General features: G+C 46.6%; 6 protein-coding genes across 6 annotated transcripts; 2 read left to right on the forward strand and 4 right to left on the reverse strand.

Moving 5' to 3' along the window:
- Nucleotides 1-1580: 1580 nt before the first annotated feature.
- BDW43DRAFT_323712 (MFS transporter) lies at nucleotides 1581-3492 on the forward strand (the record flags this gene model as incomplete). The annotated part of the gene is made up of 3 exons (XM_032049811.1): nucleotides 1581-1993; nucleotides 2075-3193; nucleotides 3270-3492. 3 exons carry the CDS (start codon nucleotides 1581-1583, stop codon nucleotides 3490-3492), a joined length of 1755 nt encoding a protein of 584 aa, XP_031903485.1.
- A 2598-nt stretch (nucleotides 3493-6090) lies between these two features.
- BDW43DRAFT_323713 (SDR family oxidoreductase) lies at nucleotides 6091-7462 on the forward strand (the record flags this gene model as incomplete). Its single annotated transcript, XM_032049812.1, has 4 exons — nucleotides 6091-6206; nucleotides 6265-6547; nucleotides 6614-6803; nucleotides 6876-7462. The coding sequence occupies 4 exons, from the start codon at nucleotides 6091-6093 to the stop codon at nucleotides 7460-7462; spliced, it is 1176 nt and encodes a 391-aa protein (XP_031903486.1).
- Nucleotides 7463-8139: 677 nt separating this feature from the next.
- Nucleotides 8140-11019, reverse strand: BDW43DRAFT_267329 (Zn(II)2Cys6 transcription factor). Its single transcript, XM_032040991.1, has 7 exons — nucleotides 10891-11019; nucleotides 10725-10827; nucleotides 10239-10524; nucleotides 9483-10184; nucleotides 9259-9413; nucleotides 8621-9199; nucleotides 8140-8559 (listed from the first exon to the last, which is right to left on the reverse strand). The coding sequence occupies exons 3-7, from the start codon at nucleotides 10392-10394 to the stop codon at nucleotides 8310-8312; spliced, it is 1842 nt and encodes a 613-aa protein (XP_031903487.1). The 5' UTR covers nucleotides 10395-10524; nucleotides 10725-10827; nucleotides 10891-11019; the 3' UTR covers nucleotides 8140-8309.
- Nucleotides 11020-11182: 163 nt separating this feature from the next.
- BDW43DRAFT_267336 (uncharacterized protein) lies at nucleotides 11183-11981 on the reverse strand. Its single transcript, XM_032040992.1, has one exon. It carries the CDS (start codon nucleotides 11905-11907, stop codon nucleotides 11722-11724), a length of 186 nt encoding a protein of 61 aa, XP_031903488.1. The 5' UTR covers nucleotides 11908-11981; the 3' UTR covers nucleotides 11183-11721.
- Nucleotides 11982-12662: 681 nt separating this feature from the next.
- BDW43DRAFT_323714 (uncharacterized protein) lies at nucleotides 12663-13685 on the reverse strand (the record flags this gene model as incomplete). The annotated part of the gene is made up of 1 exon (XM_032049813.1): nucleotides 12663-13685. One exon carries the CDS (start codon nucleotides 13683-13685, stop codon nucleotides 12663-12665), a length of 1023 nt encoding a protein of 340 aa, XP_031903489.1.
- Nucleotides 13686-16651: 2966 nt separating this feature from the next.
- BDW43DRAFT_267338 (uncharacterized protein) lies at nucleotides 16652-16955 on the reverse strand. The gene has a single exon (XM_032040993.1). It carries the CDS (start codon nucleotides 16901-16903, stop codon nucleotides 16706-16708), a length of 198 nt encoding a protein of 65 aa, XP_031903490.1. The 5' UTR covers nucleotides 16904-16955; the 3' UTR covers nucleotides 16652-16705.
- Between the last annotated feature and the right edge of the window lie 1089 nt (nucleotides 16956-18044).

The following is an 18044-nucleotide window of genomic DNA, read 5'->3' on the forward strand; positions in this document are numbered from 1 at the left end:
GTCGGCTGAAAAGAGTCAGAATAGAACGTAATCATGTTTGGCGCAGGATATGTAAGGACGCTTATTCATGTACTACTGAGTTGGGTTATTTGCTATTGATACTACTGTTATTGCGTAGTTACCCCTGGATTACCAGCTTGACTCGTTCGTGCCATTCTAACTGCTGAGGTATAGTATATAATTAGTAGACTCAGCAATCAGCCCTGAGTTGTTTTGTATCTTCAACTACCCTCGGATCTGTGTGGTCATCAGCTCGTGAATACACACCGTATGGACACCAGTGGAACCCGGTCCCCAGGTTTGTACACGACCTACCCCGGATAGCTAGCTGTTAGCAGAACTCTTGGAAGAAGCCCTGGGTGTAACATATTCAAAGTAAACCAAATGCTCTTGCATTTAAATTTTAACGCACATATGTGATATCGCATCACTAGGAGGCTATGAGATGTCCCGATAAGCTGCAGCGTACCAGGCTAGCTGGGAACGGGAGCTTGGGGAATGTTATGGCATGACGGAAGAACATCGGACCAGTAGAAGATTGCTAGCTTCTACATGTACTGTATGTAAAGGATGCAGCGACCCCCCAGCTAGAGTGTGTCGGCAACCCTCTACCTTCCGTAGCCTACCTGACACATGGAATCTCAAGTTGGATCGAAAAGCCGCTCAACGCTAGCACTAGTGACTAGAGCTTATAGAACATCACGAGCGAGGCTTGCAAGCACTGGATATTCATAATGATGCGCTCTGCGAAACACCAAGATTCCTAACTCTGAGGACGGTAGATCTAGTATCAATGTAGGTAACTGACGATCACGTAATAAATTTGGGCGGCTCAAGATTGTCACTACGAACAGACTGTGCTATGAATAAATAACTTGTCCGGATGCTAAAATTGTACTCACCTACTATCTCGCGTACCTTATGTTATTGTGTACTGGAGACAGCCATGAAGTTTTTGATGGCGGTTTCCAGCCAGGAATACCGGGAATATCTCGACTTACTATCTATGTCCAGGTCGATGGCGACATAGTTCGAGGTGAGAAAATATCAACATCAGTTCGACGTCTTAAGAAAGCAAAATGGTTTGGCACGGAGCACGCAGCATCGTGCACAGTCGGGTCCTGAAGTTGTTGAGCATCTTGAAAGATGATATTCCGCGGTACACTGCTGTCGGAATCTCGGCACTAGCGGAGCAGAAAGAAGGAGATGGGTGTGAAACAGCTTTTGTGGAGCATATTATGCACCCTGCGCATTTGTTTTTACTGTCTTACGCCTAATAGAATCCACTGGTCATTAGCATGTTAGTGCAGGGCTCTCAATTTGGACCAGTTGGTGCCGCACTAGGTTTTGGTCTATTCGCCTAAGACACTAAACCTGGGACAGGGCGGCATACGGCTTATACACCTACAACCGTGAGCTGGGGTCGGAGAGCAAGGCGGATAGATCGGCACACATTGAGAGTTCCCCTACTGGAAATACAACGCTATGCTAGATAGCATATCTTCGTTTAAATAGCTAGCACTCTCTCGTCGGTTACTGCCTACTTTCGAATAGTATACACTCCATCATAAATATCAATTATGGGAGAGACTAATAAAAAGATCGAGCCCACCGATTCGGACATATTAAGCGATCCCTCCAAGACGTGTCATGATAACCCCAGGTTATTTAGCAAAGAAGACCGACTGTCGTTGACTGGAAACGATCTGGAGCTCGACACCTTCCAGTCCCGCTCCTTCGAAGTCGACCTTGAACATCAAGCAGTATTAGCTGTCGACATTGAAAATGGAGCCAACGGCAGTAATACAGCACACCAGCAACACGCATTCAATGCCGATGAGAATGTCAAGCCTCTATCACCAAAAACCTCTTTGCCCCCATTCGGTAGGGGTAGGCCTTATCCACCACAGATAACTAACCCCGATGATTATCTGGTCGATTTCGAGGGCCCTGATGATCCCTGGTTTCCCCAGAACTGGTCTTCGTGGCAAAAGTAGGTTATGCTCCCTTGCCATGCTGTATGCTCTTTGATGTGGTCTCTAACAACGTATCTTTTTTTTGATTCTCATTCTAGGTTCTTCATCGGCGCTATTCTAGCTTTCACCTGCCTGAGCTCCACCTTTGACTCCGCTGTCTTTAGCGCCTCAGCGAGTAGCATCGCAAAGCATTTCAGAGTCAGTTTAGAGGTTGCTACACTTTCTAGTTCTCTTTACATCGCCGGCTACGCACTCGGGCCCTTGATTTGGGGCCCTCTTTCAGAACTCTATGGTCGTCGTCTTCCGATTATTCTTGGCATGTTTGGATTCTCTATCTTCAGTACAGCGGTGGCAGTATCTAAGGATCTTCAGACTCTAATGATCTGCCGTTTCTTTTCCGGAGTGTTCGGTAGTAGTCCGCTGATTATAGTCGCTGCGGCTTTCTCAGATTTGTATGACAATCGAACCCGTGGTATTGCTATCGCTATCTTCGCCCAAATGGTCTTTCTTGGACCATTGATTGCACCATTTATTGGAGGATTTATTGTTCGATCCTATCTCGGCTGGCGCTGGACCGCGTATATCCCAGCAATTATGGGCTATACAGCAACTCTCCTGACTATTTTTTTCCTCAATGAATCCTACCCACCAGTTATCTTAGCTACCAAAGCGAAAGAGCTGCGACATGAGCTTAGCAACTGGGCAATTCATGCTAAGCTAGAAGAGGCCGATGTTGGTATTCGCGAGCTGATAGTCAATAACTTCTCACGGCCACTTCAAATGTTGATTAAAGAACCTCTTATCCTGGCTGTGACTGTCTATTTGAGTTTCATATACGGCCTGCTCTACTGCTTTCTATCGGAATATTCAAGCATTTTTCAGGGTGTTTACGGTATGGCACCTGGCCTAGGAGGTCTTCCTTTGTTCGGAATTGTGGTAGGACTTGTGATAGCCGCCTCATATATGGTGTACACCAACGGAGCTTACAACACTAGATTGGACGCGAACAACGGCATCCCTATACCTGAGTGGCGTTTGCCACCAGTGGTCGTTGGAGGAGTTCTGTTTTCCGCAGGTTTATTCTGGCTGGGATGGACGGGTTTCACCAGCAGTATCCACTGGATTGTGCCCACGTTAAGTGGCTTGTTTACAGGCGCTGGTCTATTGATTATCTTTATCCAGCTGTTCAACTATTTAATTGACACTTATCTGATGTAGTGAGTTTCTCTCTCACTTGACTTTGCGTCTGCCATAAAAGGGCAATCGACCTAGAATCTAATATATCTACAACAGCGCTGCGTCCGCACTAGCAGCAAACACCATTTGTCGCTCCCTTGTGGCGGCCAGCTTCCCCCTTTTCTCACGCCAGATGTTCGCCAACATGGGTATCCAATGGGCTAGCACGCTGCTAGGCTGCGTCTCTGCGGTTTTGGTTCCCATTCCGGTGCTATTCCTCATGTACGGCAAACACTTACGAAAGAAAAGCCACTTTGCGCCAGTGCGCGATGGGTCTTAGGATGTAAGCGCTGGCTAAGGCGGAGGGGTGGGAGTGCAAGTGAGCCTTGCGGCCCTCAGGCCATTCAGAAAGTAGACAAGTTCAGGGAGAATGTAGGAGTCCCTATAAGTCTATCTGCAGGGCTAATTTTGCAGTGGTCCTGTTGGAGGAGTTGTGCGTAGGTAAAGATCAGCATCACTTGGTTTTCGGGACAATCTCTAGACTAGGAAGCTTCTGTGTTGGGTGTAGATCTCTTTTCATGTATAGACAAATTATTAATTGATACATAGAAATAACCTATTGCTCTTTCACATGAATCTGGTCAATCAAATCTCCTCTCCGGGATTATAACTGTTGTGCCTCTGACATTCGAGGCCTATATACTCCCCTGGCTGCCCTCCTGTGGGCTCCACGCCGTAAACCCCCGCGTGTAAAGGCTAATCTCGATTTCAACATCCAAGGTATGACTCCGAGTTTGTGTTCCAAGTGCCGGTTACCCGATCAAGAGGAGCGACGAGTACGTCCTAGACACAGATGCTCCCCCAAATTGCAATACAACAGAGTGTTCACACTCGCTAGGTCACCGAGAGTAGGCCAGGATTAGGCAATCTGGCCCTAGAAGTGTCTGGGCTCCACTGAATGAACACCAATTAGCTCTCAACATTAGCGTCGGTGCCGTAAGAGCAAGTCGATCAATGCGGCCCTGGGCAAGTTAGGAAGGAGGTTTGATTAGACCCACGATGAGCTCATCCAAGACTCAAATCACCGAAAACAGAGGTTTTTGTAAGAATTCTGTCTCGGCGGATACCAATACAAGTGGATCCTTCTCCGGATGCTTCTAGGTTCCGGGTCCCCATTTCACGCGGCTCCTCTGTACCCACTGATGTTTACTCCAGAACGTGAGGATAATGGATAGCAGCACTAGATTTATATCATTCATTAACGTGCGCCAGACGGCCAAGCGGATTGCCGAAAAGGATTAAACAAGGCAAGAAATATCGCGTTCCTTGAGGTTGGAAACTGTGAGGCAGAGAACACCTTCGGTGACCAACACCACCTTTGTTCCTACTTTCATCATGAGTTAGTCGAATACCATTCGTTACCTATCACATTATAAAACGTGTATACACTTAGTCAATTTCAGGAAAGGGGCCTGTTTCAGTGGGTATGATGGCGCGTAGCGTCACACCGTGCATGCCAAGCCGGTCAGTATATAAGGTCGAATTCCACGAGTGGCGATGGTTGGCTGCTCGTCATCAGTGAAAGCCCATGTTTCGAGCCACCGATTTCCACCAGTGGGAGCCAATCACAAGCCGTGCAAGGGAATGTCGTGGTGCTCCACTCTTTGCTCGAAAAGGTTCCAAATGCCCCAAGAGTTTCAGTCTACGCTGCGGTATGATTTTAGCAACAGCTTCGAACCTAAAGCTTCGTATACTTAGCTCTGTACATTAGCCCTGTCAATGCTCATACTCTCTTCTAAGCCGCCTGATTAGGCTTAGTTCATGGAATGGGAAAGGGTAACAATCAACATAGCCAGCTGGAGGACAAGTTGATCGTTTATCACACTTTATGCTATGTACAACCCCTCGGATGATATCCATGCGTATGATGATATGATATCTTGCCATCACATAGGTTGCGGACTGTACGGGAAAGACATGCCTGAGCCCATAGCTAGATGGATGTTTGTCATGAACACGCGGCAATCAACCACTACTCAATACTCAACCCAGTCCTCTTTGAATTTGGTAAGTGGTAGCAGGCTTTGCCAGTACAGGATCCATAGAACTATGGTACTGCAGTTTGCGCTTATTAGGCATGAAGAGTGCCCAGCCACATTCTTACTACACGCAGATCTTGGCAGCATCGGAGACAAGGGCCAAAGCCTCCCAACAGCTGTTAACGACTTTATATCAATTTTATCGGGAATGTGTAAATCTTTCCTAGTTTATTACATGAACAATAGTCGAATGACTACCTTCTAAGGGGGTAAAGACAGGTCTTCTTTACACAGGCGATCACTCTTCTACCTGTTTGTCACTGCATACTAGGGGCTTTCCTATCCAACTCTTTCGGAGTTCGGTTGCTGCCCTGCTGAGCGGAAGCCTGAGCCTGCTTTTAGTCTCTTCTGTAACTCAGGGTACTGTGCGGGCCGAATCTGGACCTCTACCATCGCCTAAGGCTCATTAGGCAGAGTTGGGTGGGGAGTAGGCCGTCCAACGTAATACGTTCTTCCTGGGTTAGTTTAGTCTATGGAGGGATTCCCCCGCCCAGGACTAAATGATTCTGGTTCGGAATCAGACAGATGTGGATATTGATACTGGCTGTTAGTGAGACATTCGGCAAGATAGAAGAGATCTAGATGTTTTATGATACTTATCATGAGTCAATCAGCGGGCAGAGATCGACCGCCAAGACAAGAAGATGACATTGGCATGACACTTGATGGATCGAGACTCCGAATTTTACACCGAGTATGTTTAGCCCCTCTGATTAGAGATGCGCGATGTCTTAGGGTTCGTATAAAAGCAGGCACGATGACCGTGTTGAAGGTCTTCCTAAAATCAGGCCGCTTTGTCACACTGCAAGATCCTCTTTATCCTCTCTTCTACGAGCAACATGATGGTTAACCGTTATTCCAATCCTCTTCCCAAGGTTGCGCTTGTCACGGGCGCAAATGGTATCACCGGATATGCTATCATCGAGTACCTTATTCGGAGACCAGAGACAGAATGGTGAGTAGCTCTAAGGCTTCCTCTCGCAGAGACCATTTAACTGACAAGCATGATGTAGGTCGAAGATCATTGTTACATCACGCAGGCCGCTGGCGAACTACTGGATTGACCCTCGCGTCGAGTTTATTGCACTTGACTTTCTGGACGCGAAGGAAACCCTTGTGCAAAAGATGAGAACTATTTGCAGCGAGGTCACACACGCCTACTTCACCTCCTATATCCATAACAACGATTTCAATAAACTTGCTGAGAAGAATTGCCCTCTGTTCCGAAACTTCTTAGAAGTCATTGACACAGTGTGTCCCAGACTGGAGCGTGTTTGTCTTCAGACCGGAGGAAAGGTAAGCAACGTTACTAGGCTGGACATGAAGTGAATGGCAATGCAGCTGACACAATTCTTATCATAGCACTATGCACTGCAATTTCAAGAGACCTCCACACTCCTTTACGAGGACTTCCCACGATATGACGGTCCCGGCTCTAAGTCTATCTTCTACTATCAGCAAGAGGATGACCTATTTGAGGTGCAGAAACGCAGAAACACCTGGCACTATAACATTATCCGCCCTCTGGGTATAATTGGATTTACCCCTCAATGTAAGTCCAGATCTCTAATTAAATTTACGTCCCTCAATGAGGAGATGGGACCAGCTAACCCGGGTAATTTAGTCTCTGGTATGAACGGGGCAGTTCCAATCGCTCAGTACTTCCTGATCTGTCGCGAGCTTGGCGAAGAGCCAAGATGGCCGGGAAATCTTAGAAATTACCACCGAGCTGAAGCTCAGTCCTACTCTCCAAGCATCGCTGATCTGACTATCTTTGCTACTACACACGATAGCTGCAAAGACGAGGCTTTCAACCACATTAATGGTGATGTTATCGTATTTAAGTTTCTCTGGGCTCGGCTTGGAGAGTACTTCAATATGCAAGTTCCCAGTTATTCCTCCTTACCCGACGAAGAGAAATCTCAGATTGACCTGAAGGAGTGGGCCATGGATAAAGCCCCGGTATGGGAACGTATTGTTGCCAAGTACGGTGGAAGTATGGACTCATTTCAGATCGACGCATTTGAGTTGATGAACTGGTTCGTCAACCCCGGTGATAATGTTACAGCCCCCTACATGTCCACTGTAAACAAGGCGCGGAAGGCTGGCTGGGATCGTGTTGATGATTCCTACGATGCTTGGACCCGAACTTTGCAGTCTTATGAGAACGCTGGAGTCTTACCCAACCATCGGCACTTCCATGAGAAATGACATACATGACAGTTCTCACGAATTGGTATTGGCCTAGAGACTGTCTACATGGCGGCTCTAAAAGTTGAGTTGTACCTGCTGCCGATAGCTATAATTGGTGTTTTGGATGTTGTGCTTTCTCCCTACGCCATTAAGTGATGTACGCGCAAAAAGCGACTGACCTTCTTAGCGCGCTTTGGTCTAAGGCTCTGCTATCTCAAGATACTACTTTTTACTAGGTATATAAGAATGAAAATCAACATGTATTGTTACATTAATGTCATTTTGAGAACTTTACAAAAGATTTATTGAGGCATAAGTGGCTGAAATTGCAAAGTTCTGGTGTAAAATGCCGCTGGGGCAATACTTTAAGCTCAGGAGGGAAGGTTTTAATAGTCCACCATCACCTAGCTTATAGCAAAGATGATTTTAGAATGTATAGCTGCGTTCTGCAATCGTTATCGGCAGAGATGACTTGGAGCCTTTCCTTTGATATACAATATCTATAGCGTATAGAAAACCTTTGTGAAAAGATATGGAACCCACCTACGACTACATGCAATGATAGAGTTATTGTGACAGTATCCCCGTCGCATGCTAGGTCACGCTGAGCATGCTTTAGAGCTCTCAACTACAAACCCGCTCATACCTCCCTTAATCTTGTCCGGCTTACAGGGGAAATTCAACAATAGCAATCCAAAAGACCTCTTCAGTGTCACCACAATCGCACTACCATGGGGGGAAATGGTATTCAAAAAAATTAGAGGCTAGGCAGGGATGAGTATTTCTCTCCACGTCAATCGTGCTCGAGTATTGAACCATAAATTCATAGCGGAAGGAGACCACACTATCAGGAACTATACCAATTTCAGCTCGCAGCCGTAGCACATTGCTCAAATGCGTTAGCAACAGCCTTATCTGCAGCCGTTCGAAACGTAGAGCAATAGTCTATGAGACCTTGTACACTATGATCGGCCTGAGCTGGAGTCCGCGTACGGAGATGTCTCTCAATACTACCCAGCAGTTCAAGATCTGACGCTGCTGTTGCTCTACGCGGCTCCTTTACAATAATTGACGACAAAATTATCAAGGCAAATACCGGGAAATAGATGAACATACTTCTTGTAATTCAGTTTCTGATTGTTTTGGTTTAGAAGGTAGGGTATCGCGGGCACTCACTTGGAACATATGATATTATCTACTGGTAGATGCTGAACCAGCCGTATTGACGCTCGCGCAGCCTGTTCACATATATTTGTCGGCGCAACAACTCTCGGATCAGGTGCGGAAATGTCCAGCCTTGCCCTGGGAATATGGTTCTCCGAGTCACGTTTTATCCATGGGGCTCGACCAACCGTTTGTCGATGAAGAACCAAAAGAGAGTGGTAGTAAACAAAGTGAAGATACATTAGGTAGAAGCCAGTACGTTTCTTTAATGCTGTATACGTCCCCGAGCTTTGTGGCCTATATTCGTATGGAAGGCGTGCCAGCCATTGCTGGAGCATTTGACCTAGATCACTGACGATTTTCATCACCGCTGTCTCATTCAGGTCTTTAGCAGTAGTAGAGTATAGTTTAGCGTATATCAAACGTTTAATCATTGTGAGCTCACGGATGGACCTGAATATTTTATATTTTATTCTTCCTTCCTTGTCGATGTCTCTTCGGATGGAGGCGCAGTCAATATCGTCCATAGGTAGTGGTATGTCCCACCCGTAGACACAGTAATTAGGAGGGATACCGAAACGAAGTGCGATGCTATTGTCAACCCAAGACATGTTAGTTGAAACTACATCAAAACGGGAAATCAGTCGTACTCAATGTCAAGGCCGTGACTGATAGCAATTAATCGATTATATAATTCGCATGATGAAGACTCTCCGTTGGGACCCAGGTTATGCAAAAGCCGAATAGATAGGGATAGCAAATTGCTTGCCGGATGGGGCATCAGCGTACCCATAAGAAACAACGCCTAGTTCTAGTATAAGCTTTTTCTACCGGATAAGATGATTTCAGCGAAGTAAAAAGAAATTTTGCGCACCATGGCTAGCAATGCCTGAACAGAACGGAAGGAAGGTGGTAAGATGATTATAGAGCTGAGTGATGACAAGGCACTTTTGAAATGCAGTCCCGCAGCATGTTGCATAATTGGCTTGAGGGTACAAGCTAACGCAAGGATAGCATGCATGCTTGTCCAGATTTCACCAGGGAGATCCGGATCTGTTGGATCGAATAATTGCTGCACGTCTGCAGTTACAACATCTTCGTCGAACACGGGACAAATGGAGTGCATTTTCGCAAAGTATAGCTGCAGGAGTTCGACAGTAACATTCTTTGGGGGAAATGGCAGAAACCCGCGATTTGGGAATGTGGTACACCGATTCATGGCTGCAGAGCTAGATGAGAGAGATCCACTAGGGTAAATTCCGGCGCGATCATGGAGCCATTGTTTGCCTTCTGGGCTGAGAAGAGATAAGGACCTCTTCGTACCAGCGTGAGGATTATCTGTCAAATAGTTCCAGATCTGGAAACATGGAAGTGCGTACGGCGAGAGCTCCTCGCTATTAGCTGTGGACAGGAATACACTACTGCTTCCCGGGTCGTCAGCACCGTCAACGCTTTCCCCCATGGGCCTTTCGCGTAGTAAGCACTCGTTCTTTCGCATCTCGCATGCGAGACATTTATTCTTGCCCGTCGACCAGTCACATTTGACTTTCCGTTGGTGACATGGTACACAAGCATACTTGCTTTTATCAGCACTCCTGCCCGAAGAGAGATCATAGCAGTGTTGCAATACCTGCGATGCGCGTCCTCGCTTCCGCCCGTCTCGGCCGCTCATTATTCTGGTTTCACAAAAATCGAACTGACTAGTTGTTCGTTGCCGCTTCAGCAAAGGTGGCGGGAATCCATCGGTTACCCCATGGATCTGCGGGGCTCTCTTGGCGGACTTCATTCTGACCGTAGTCCACGGAATCCATCACCGCGTAAAGCCTGTAAAGTCTGTGTTTCGGTCGAAACATTACACGGCGGGTCCGGCCTCGGGAATGCTGGCAGCCCGGGGAGATGTGGACTCTTGGTGGACGCTAGGGCTCGCTCATCAATTTCCTGATTGGGGGGCAGCAAAGGGAAGGGTAAAAAAATATAAAAAATAAAAAATAAAAAATAAAAAAAAGGAAAAGGAAAAGGAAAAGGGAATCGCCCTGAACAAGTCCCTGGCGAAGCTTGCTGCTGGGCATAAGAAACCCAAGCAGCAGACTGTGGTCCGTAACTGTGGGATACGTACGTCGGTTCTGGCCAAGTACAAGTTCACGAAGATCCGCGGCCTTGGAGAAGACTTGGGGCTGAAAGTAATTCACGCCTTTCAGACAGACGGAGTGTCCCATTTGCTACTTGTATCATTAGCACGGATGCAATCGGTGCTAGGACCGGAAGACGGGTTATGGACATACAATATCATTCGTGGCGTGGATTTCAGCAAGGTCGCCTGCCCGACTCGCATCCAGTCAATGTTGTCAGCTAAAACGTTCGTTCGTAAGATTACTGTAGATCGCGCCAAGAAGTGACCCCTAATATTTGTCGCAGATCTAATATGTCGGATTGAGGAACTCTTGACTGAGGACCATCACGTTCGTCCGATGACCATAAAGCTGACCCACCACGTGGGCGGCTGTTCCGGCCGAATGCGCCCCAAGCAGACCACTATTCCGCGTGAATCTTGCGCTGTCAACTACCACACCCTTCTAATTAATGCTGAAACCCTTCTTCACGGATGCCTATACAAGATGCTCAATGGTGGCCGTATAGGAGCTTATCCCTACGCCTTTCGGCATTTCAGGTAATTCGAGAACTTAATAAGCCCATTTATTTCTAATTTGACACCAAAGATGATACCGTTGATTCGAAAATACGCTCCGGAAGTGAATCGCCTCTTACCGGGGTAGTACTGATGATTGACGGCTACGTATGCCCTCATTGCAACGAGCCCATCCCCGCGGGTACGGTCCTGGAGCACCTCGATTGGCACGTCGCTGTTAACTTGTCTGCGGCACAGACCTAATTCCTCCGCCCCAGGTATCTTTAGTTCACCAGTACCGTGATTTTGCACGTAGCAGTATTACCTCCCTTTACCTCAAACAATACACAGTCTCTAGCCAAGCGAAGACAAGTACTACTCTATACTATATCACTTTTTTTCTCTGCCAGCACAGGGTGAGGAACCTGACAGAACGTCGGCCAGTGAGACATGAAAACTGTTGGTATACCCCAAGAGATAGGGCTTCCTATGATAAGCCCATAAAATAACTTGATAAGAGGGACTTGGTTAGCAGAAGTAACCAAATAAAGTAGTCAACTTCAGTGCTACTGCTTACGATAAGACAATACTGTACACATACATTTGCTATATAATTCTTGATAGTAAATCGAATAACAAGACTCAACCCGTCAGAAACCTTCGGTTGAGACATCCCCAAGCCCACAGACCCTAATGGGGCCCAAGTTTTACGGTTGCCAATAGATCAGCGCCGTTGCTTAGGAGCTTGCGGCCGAAAACATTATGAAACACTACTCTTCCTCTCACAGAGCATACTAGCCATGACTCCCCCCGCCTGGAGCAGAATTCATCAGTGTTACAACATAAGCTCCGTTTTTACAGAGCAATAGTATCATGGTTACTAACGCACGAGAAACATTTTTATATGGGGAAACTTCGGAGTGGGTCCCTTCTAGCAGCGCGCCAGAAACAGCGGCTGAACTTCCCACGCGCGTAACTCATGTATGCACGGTGAGTCTAGACCATTATCTGGTCTTGGCTTGCTCGCTCCATTATGCGAAGAGCACAACGATTCCCACTTTCGATCACCAGTGGCATCTTTGATATAATGGTCGCTTGCCCTTGATAGCGTCTTTATATATCTTCGGGTCGTGGTAGCTGCTATGGGATTTGTTGTCCCGGTGTTCAAGTACAGATGCATTGAAGATTTGCTATAGATTTGCTAGAACCATTTATGACGCGGGAACTTCCACGCAATTCAAGCTGAACGCAGGGTGGTTCTAATTTGTACTGTAAGCGTCAATTCAAAAAGGTTTTAACAACAAACTAGTTATCTAGAACTCATAGATACATCTGTGTACATCCCCATACCTGTGCTAGCAGCAGGCGTAGCATACTATCCAAGTAGAGGATGACTTGAGATAGTAAAGGGGTCACATAAGCTCCACCTCAGTTATCACCCGACTTGACTCGGAGTTTGACTGCGACAAGCTTAGCGGGCTCCATTACCTTCCCCATTACCGGGGTGAATTGCGCACCGCAAGTTGCCACATAAAGAATAGAATGATCTCGGCTGAAGGCCACAGAAGTTAATCCTCCAAGGCTGATCTTAAACTGGTTTCCTGCGACAAGATGGACCCATCCCTCCGGCGAAATTTCCACCAGCTCGTTCTGAGGATTTGTTGTCATATATGCTGTTCCGCTGGCCGTCAACACAAGGTCGTCGAACGTCAGTCCACTCATAATGACCTCGACCGGGCCGGTGGCTGATGCGTTCTGGTCAACCGGAATACGAGCATACACCTCTTGACTCGTGCTTGTATAGTAGATATAGTTGCGAAAGACCTTCAGGCCATTAACTCCAACCTTCACTGGCTGGCCCTCGGCAGGCAGCATAGTTGAATGGGAGAGGGCCACCGAGTATTCCCCGCTGGTGGTGTTCAACCGCCAGATCACTCCCTTGCCGGCATCCGTGATAAGAAGTAAGTCATCGCGGAAGCGAGCCACTCCGTCTAAGAATTCACCGGCAGGCATGGGTGCCAGGACTTTTGCGCGGGGCTCCTGCTCTTTAAGGTCAAACATCCAGACTACGAACGATCCTGGAGTTGGGACAATGCTAGGCAGGGAGATATTGCCTGCAATCACGGCGTACACGTCACGCTCCATCTCCGCGATACCTAGGACACTGGTGGCGTTCGGGAACCGGTAGAGTAAGGAACCATACCCCTGGCTGAAACCATCGGGGCCTGGAGTGATGGACCAGATCTCAGGAACATCGAAACGCGAGACAATGATATTTCCATTCCGTCGAACGTGAAGATTTTCGAACCAGGTGCCGTTTTGCTCCAGTTGGAAAACAGTTGAGACTGATGTCGTATAATTTGCTCTTCCAAAAGGGAGTGCTGCAAAAGTTGTTCCCAGATAGGGGAACAACCAGGCAGCACAGTGTGCCACAACTGAGAACGCTCGCATAGTCAACGTAAGCAAGCAAGAAGAGCAACTAGAGAGCAAAAAGTACTATGAGAGAAACAAATAGAATACAAGAGCCTTCGCGAAGTCAGGTATCCCTTGCGTAGTATGAATAAGTCCAGACCAGATGTGGTGGACTTTTTAACTCTTTTATGTAGTCTTGTACGACCGAGTCCCGTTTCTCCAAATATTAAATGTGCTAACTTGTTCTGTCAAGGACTAAAATTATTGGCCTGTTCTGGTGAGCAATCCCGTTTCTTGCGCATAGCTCTATTCTCGGCGATCCTTCTACGGTCGTTAGCCATGTACCCGTCCATGGATGCTGCCGGGTACAATACGTATTATTGACAGTAACAAGGTCTCGGGATAGGCGGCTAAACAGGAGTATGATGTGGAAAATGGCCAAGAATTTGTGCGGAAAGGGATATTATGACCCAGACGATGAGGCCGGTAGTGGTCCACTTTTGGAGCCATTGGAGCCTCCGACCACTGAGAGCGTGTTGCACCGTAGGTCAAAGTAATCTGTGCCCATCACGACCCGCTTCAGCACCTTGAACGCATAAAAGACAAAATCAGAACATATATTGAGTGTTGTTAGGGCTAGTGGTGCTCCTGAAGTCGCTCTAGCCAATCACCAAGTAGAGAAATCGGACCCGACTCCGAACTGTTTGACGCATTATGGCTCGGACAGCCCAGAGCATTTCTCAACAATCGCATGAATGTGCCTGAGAAAGCTAAGATCTGCCAGCAATACCTGAGATCCGTTATCCCTATAATGAGGACTCAACCGAACCTAACTGCCGTGAGGATATGGCCATGAAGACCGTCTACGTCGAACTATCTATTACAGCGGATCTAGATTTAAAAATTGGCTACTGTGACAGTCATAATGTCTAGTTACTCATAGTATTTAACCATACTTCTTCAACAAAAGCCTCCACAGCTGTTACCCATTATTCTTGGCGAAGTCTCACTGCAGTTCGTCGTCAACCTCATTGTCCGACAGGGCTGCTGGCATCGAGCCAACATTCAGGAAGCAGCAATGCTGCTATGTGGGAGCGCATGGCCTCGTACCTAACAGCAAGACAAGTGTAGCCTGTTATGTCGGGAGAATGAACCTGTCCCCGGTCTCAGTTTAGATATTACATAGCGGCCAAAGGAAGGTCAGTAATGAGAATCGTGGTATTATTGCAGGATAGTATAAAAGATTGTGGGAGATTATAGATGTAGTAGCGATCTACCAGAGAAGTAGTATTCAGAACACACAATTAGGTAAAGATACTATGAAGTAATACAGAGTTGTATGAGGAGCATTTGGCAAATTGAATGGAGACTGTTTCTTGTTCTTTCTTTTCTATAATCAGTAGGTTTATTATAGCTAAAGACTGCTATTATAACGCTAAAGGTTCGATATAGAGAAGTGGTCTATATCATCGGATCTCGTGGAATCGAATGCACAGTGGACAGGATATTGCATGCAAGTGTGACCCCCTGGCCGCCCCGCCCTGATTTGGAGGCGCCTTAAGATTCTCAAACAAGTCCATGTGAAATAATGGCTAGTGTTAGTACTTATGCAATAGAGAGCAGCAGGAGCGGCAGCGACCTTGGTGGGCCGGTATGATTGCTTATATCATGTCATGCGTGGTATTCCATAGTCCACTTTGCACGAATTGCATACACAAAACCTTTCTAAACAACGGCAACAAACGCAATAACGATATTTCAGAGGTAGACAGGAGCTAGCTGCCATAAATTCAGCTCATTTATCTGTTAGTACACGCATCTCTTTTTCCTGCCCTAGCAGCATCTGCTTAGGCCGCCATATGCCTGAGAACTCTAACTATGTTTAGATAACAAGTTAATATATTAGATCTATCAGTACTCCACGTAGTGGCTAACAATAGTAAAGAACTAGGGATGGCTTGGGAATAGATTAATGCAATCGAAGTTGCCATAGCTGATGGACGAGAGCGTCTCGGCGACTCCGAACATAATACTGATCTATGCTCGGCTGCGAAGGGTGCTGGCCCAGGTACTGGCCATTGTTATTCTTGGCCATTATTACCTGGTGTATTAACTCATTTCTACACCAACTAAAAGTTTCCTGCGAGTTCTACGATACCTCATAAACAACTAGATTCATCCTCTTACTCTAACTACGCAATCGCTGGACTCATTCAAAGGGTCAGGAATGTCAAGAGAGCCGCAGCCATCACATTATGTTAGGTAAGATCCCTTCAACTCGCATAGGACACAAAAGGCATCTCACGAAGCTTACAGCTGATCCTGCAACACGCGGCATCGATTTTGGTCTGATTAGTTTGACCGCCTATTTTCATTGCATTCGCTGACCGAAAAAGCTTCAACACCGAGTCCGGTCTCTACATAGGGAGAGTCCCGACAGACACGATGCTTTGACAACGAGCATGTTATCCGAGGTCATCAAACTTATAGTATCTGTGCTTCTGATTACAAAGAAAAACACGTGTTCTCTTCAATTGTCTACTGTGAGTTCATATTCGCGGTCGTCGAGCTGGGGGTTTCTTTCAAATGGCCATTATGATACTGTGATCCCCAGCAGGTCTATATACGCTCGCGACATTTCTACAAAGTGTGAGAGTCTACAATCTTGGCCTTCTACCATACCTTATATTCTCGCAAGCAAAGCTCATCGTCACCGCCATGTTTGGCGCGTTTATTCTAAATCAGAAATTCACTCGTGGACACTGGAAGCGTTAGTGAATGGTAACAACACTGATGAGCAAGAGGTTATATGTCTATGAACATAGCCATCTCGACCTCCTAGATAGCCTGTTTCTAAGAAGTAATTCAGAACAGGTTTTTGCCTAATTCTTCAGGTTAGAACGTAGCTTTTCCACAAAAAGCTAATAGTAGGCGAAGGTGGAACCCACACAATGACGACTAGGCTAGATAAATTCAGCAATTTAGACTATCTATCTAGTACAGTTTTTCACTGTGGTGTCTTGGTTGGCCACCTAAAACACCTCCCCCAATCTCGACTACTAGTGGCGAAAGACTGCGTGAACCTTACGCCCAAGGCTCGCCATTCTGTCCAGCAACATATCCCGGCCACGGATCACTTCCTCATCCCTCATTATTTGGCTACCATGTAACGCCGAGATAGCCTCTGCTTGTATATGCTTCCAGCTATGTGCGTATTCGATTCTGTTCTGAATTCCATTATAGTCTAGCCCAGACATGGCCAAACGAGCAGAGAGAAACACTTAGCTGGCTTAGACCAAAAATGGCCCTCGACCGGTCTGTCTACTATCGTTTTGGTAACCAGCAACCGCCATGCAAAAGAGTCGAGCTTGTCTTCCTCTTTTGATCTTTTCCAACACTCACGTTTAAACGAATACGCGTTGAAGGCTTCATTAGTAACACCCCTGACCTTGGCAAGTTCATCAGCTCGGGCAAGCGCATCGAGTCGGTATCTTAGCGTTTCATAAAGATCATCAATCTCCTCGTCGCTGAATTTCTGCCTGCCTTTCAGCAAGCGTATCAGTTTGCCATGGAGTGCAATATTTGGCGCGTCATTATCCGGACCATATTGGGCGGCATATTTCAATTTACTGCGTTTTCTAACTGTTCTGAGAAGATCAGTACGCGTAACATGCTCGGCTGAATCTCTAAAACCATAATCCCCTGTTGGCACAGAGCGCAGTGGCTCCCAGCACAACTTCAATTGAGACAGCGGTATACCACTGTGACATTTAAAGTGAAGCGCCCACTGATCATCTTGAGCAGAGAAATGGATTCTGTGATAGTCAGCTAGCTGATCAAACCTTTTATACGAATCGTATATAGAGCGTGTAAATGAGATATAGGTGGGATCTAGCTGAATTTCAAGTGTTTCCTTTGAGTCCTCAATTGCGATACCGGCTTGTAAGATTGCACTCGCGATTATACTTAGGGCTTCTCACTAGTCATCCAGATCTGAGATATTGTTGGCCCATGGAGATTAGAAAAGAGATAATGAAACAGATAAAAGTCTGAGAAGAACTAACTGTCCTTCTTTGGACTAGCTTTGCCTTTGTCATCTGTAATGCCACAAACTGCAATGAGGCGGGTTCTTGGGCCAACATCAGGTGGGTAGGCTGTCGGAAATGAGAGACCCTTCAAGTCTTCTGTAGTTCCAGTGGTACGCCCAACAGTGTAGAAGACTGGAATAGACTCAGGGGTAATAGTAGACATGATGAGATAACCTGTAGCTGTCCATAGAATAAGATCCTCTTTTCTATCCAGCTGTAGTGATTCCTTAACCAACTCGGCTTTCGAGGTTCTGAAGCTCGTCAGAGCGGTACAGTAAAGGAATATTTATGTCCAAATCTCATGGCTGCC

Source organism: Aspergillus alliaceus (assembly GCF_009176365.1).
Source record: "Aspergillus alliaceus strain CBS 536.65 unplaced genomic scaffold BDW43scaffold_8, whole genome shotgun sequence".
Taxonomy (NCBI): domain Eukaryota; kingdom Fungi; phylum Ascomycota; class Eurotiomycetes; order Eurotiales; family Aspergillaceae; genus Aspergillus; species Aspergillus alliaceus.

Excerpts from the sequence above, each read along its gene's own strand:
- BDW43DRAFT_267329 (XM_032040991.1), bottom strand. The coding sequence starts at position 10,394 with ATGAAGTCCGCCAAGAGAGCCCCGCAGATCCATGGGGTAACCGATGGA. Across the intron at positions 9,414-9,482 it reads TTCAGGCATTGCTAGCCATG|GCGTTGTTTCTTATGGGTAC; the intron begins GTGCGCAAAATT and ends TACTAGAACTAG. Across the intron at positions 8,560-8,620 it reads GATAATATCATATGTTCCAA|TATGTTCATCTATTTCCCGG; the intron begins GTGAGTGCCCGC and ends AATTACAAGAAG.
- BDW43DRAFT_267336 (XM_032040992.1), bottom strand. The coding sequence starts at position 11,907 with ATGTCTCAACCGAAGGTTTCTGACGGGTTGAGTCTTGTTATTCGATTT.
- BDW43DRAFT_267338 (XM_032040993.1), bottom strand. The coding sequence starts at position 16,903 with ATGTCTGGGCTAGACTATAATGGAATTCAGAACAGAATCGAATACGCA.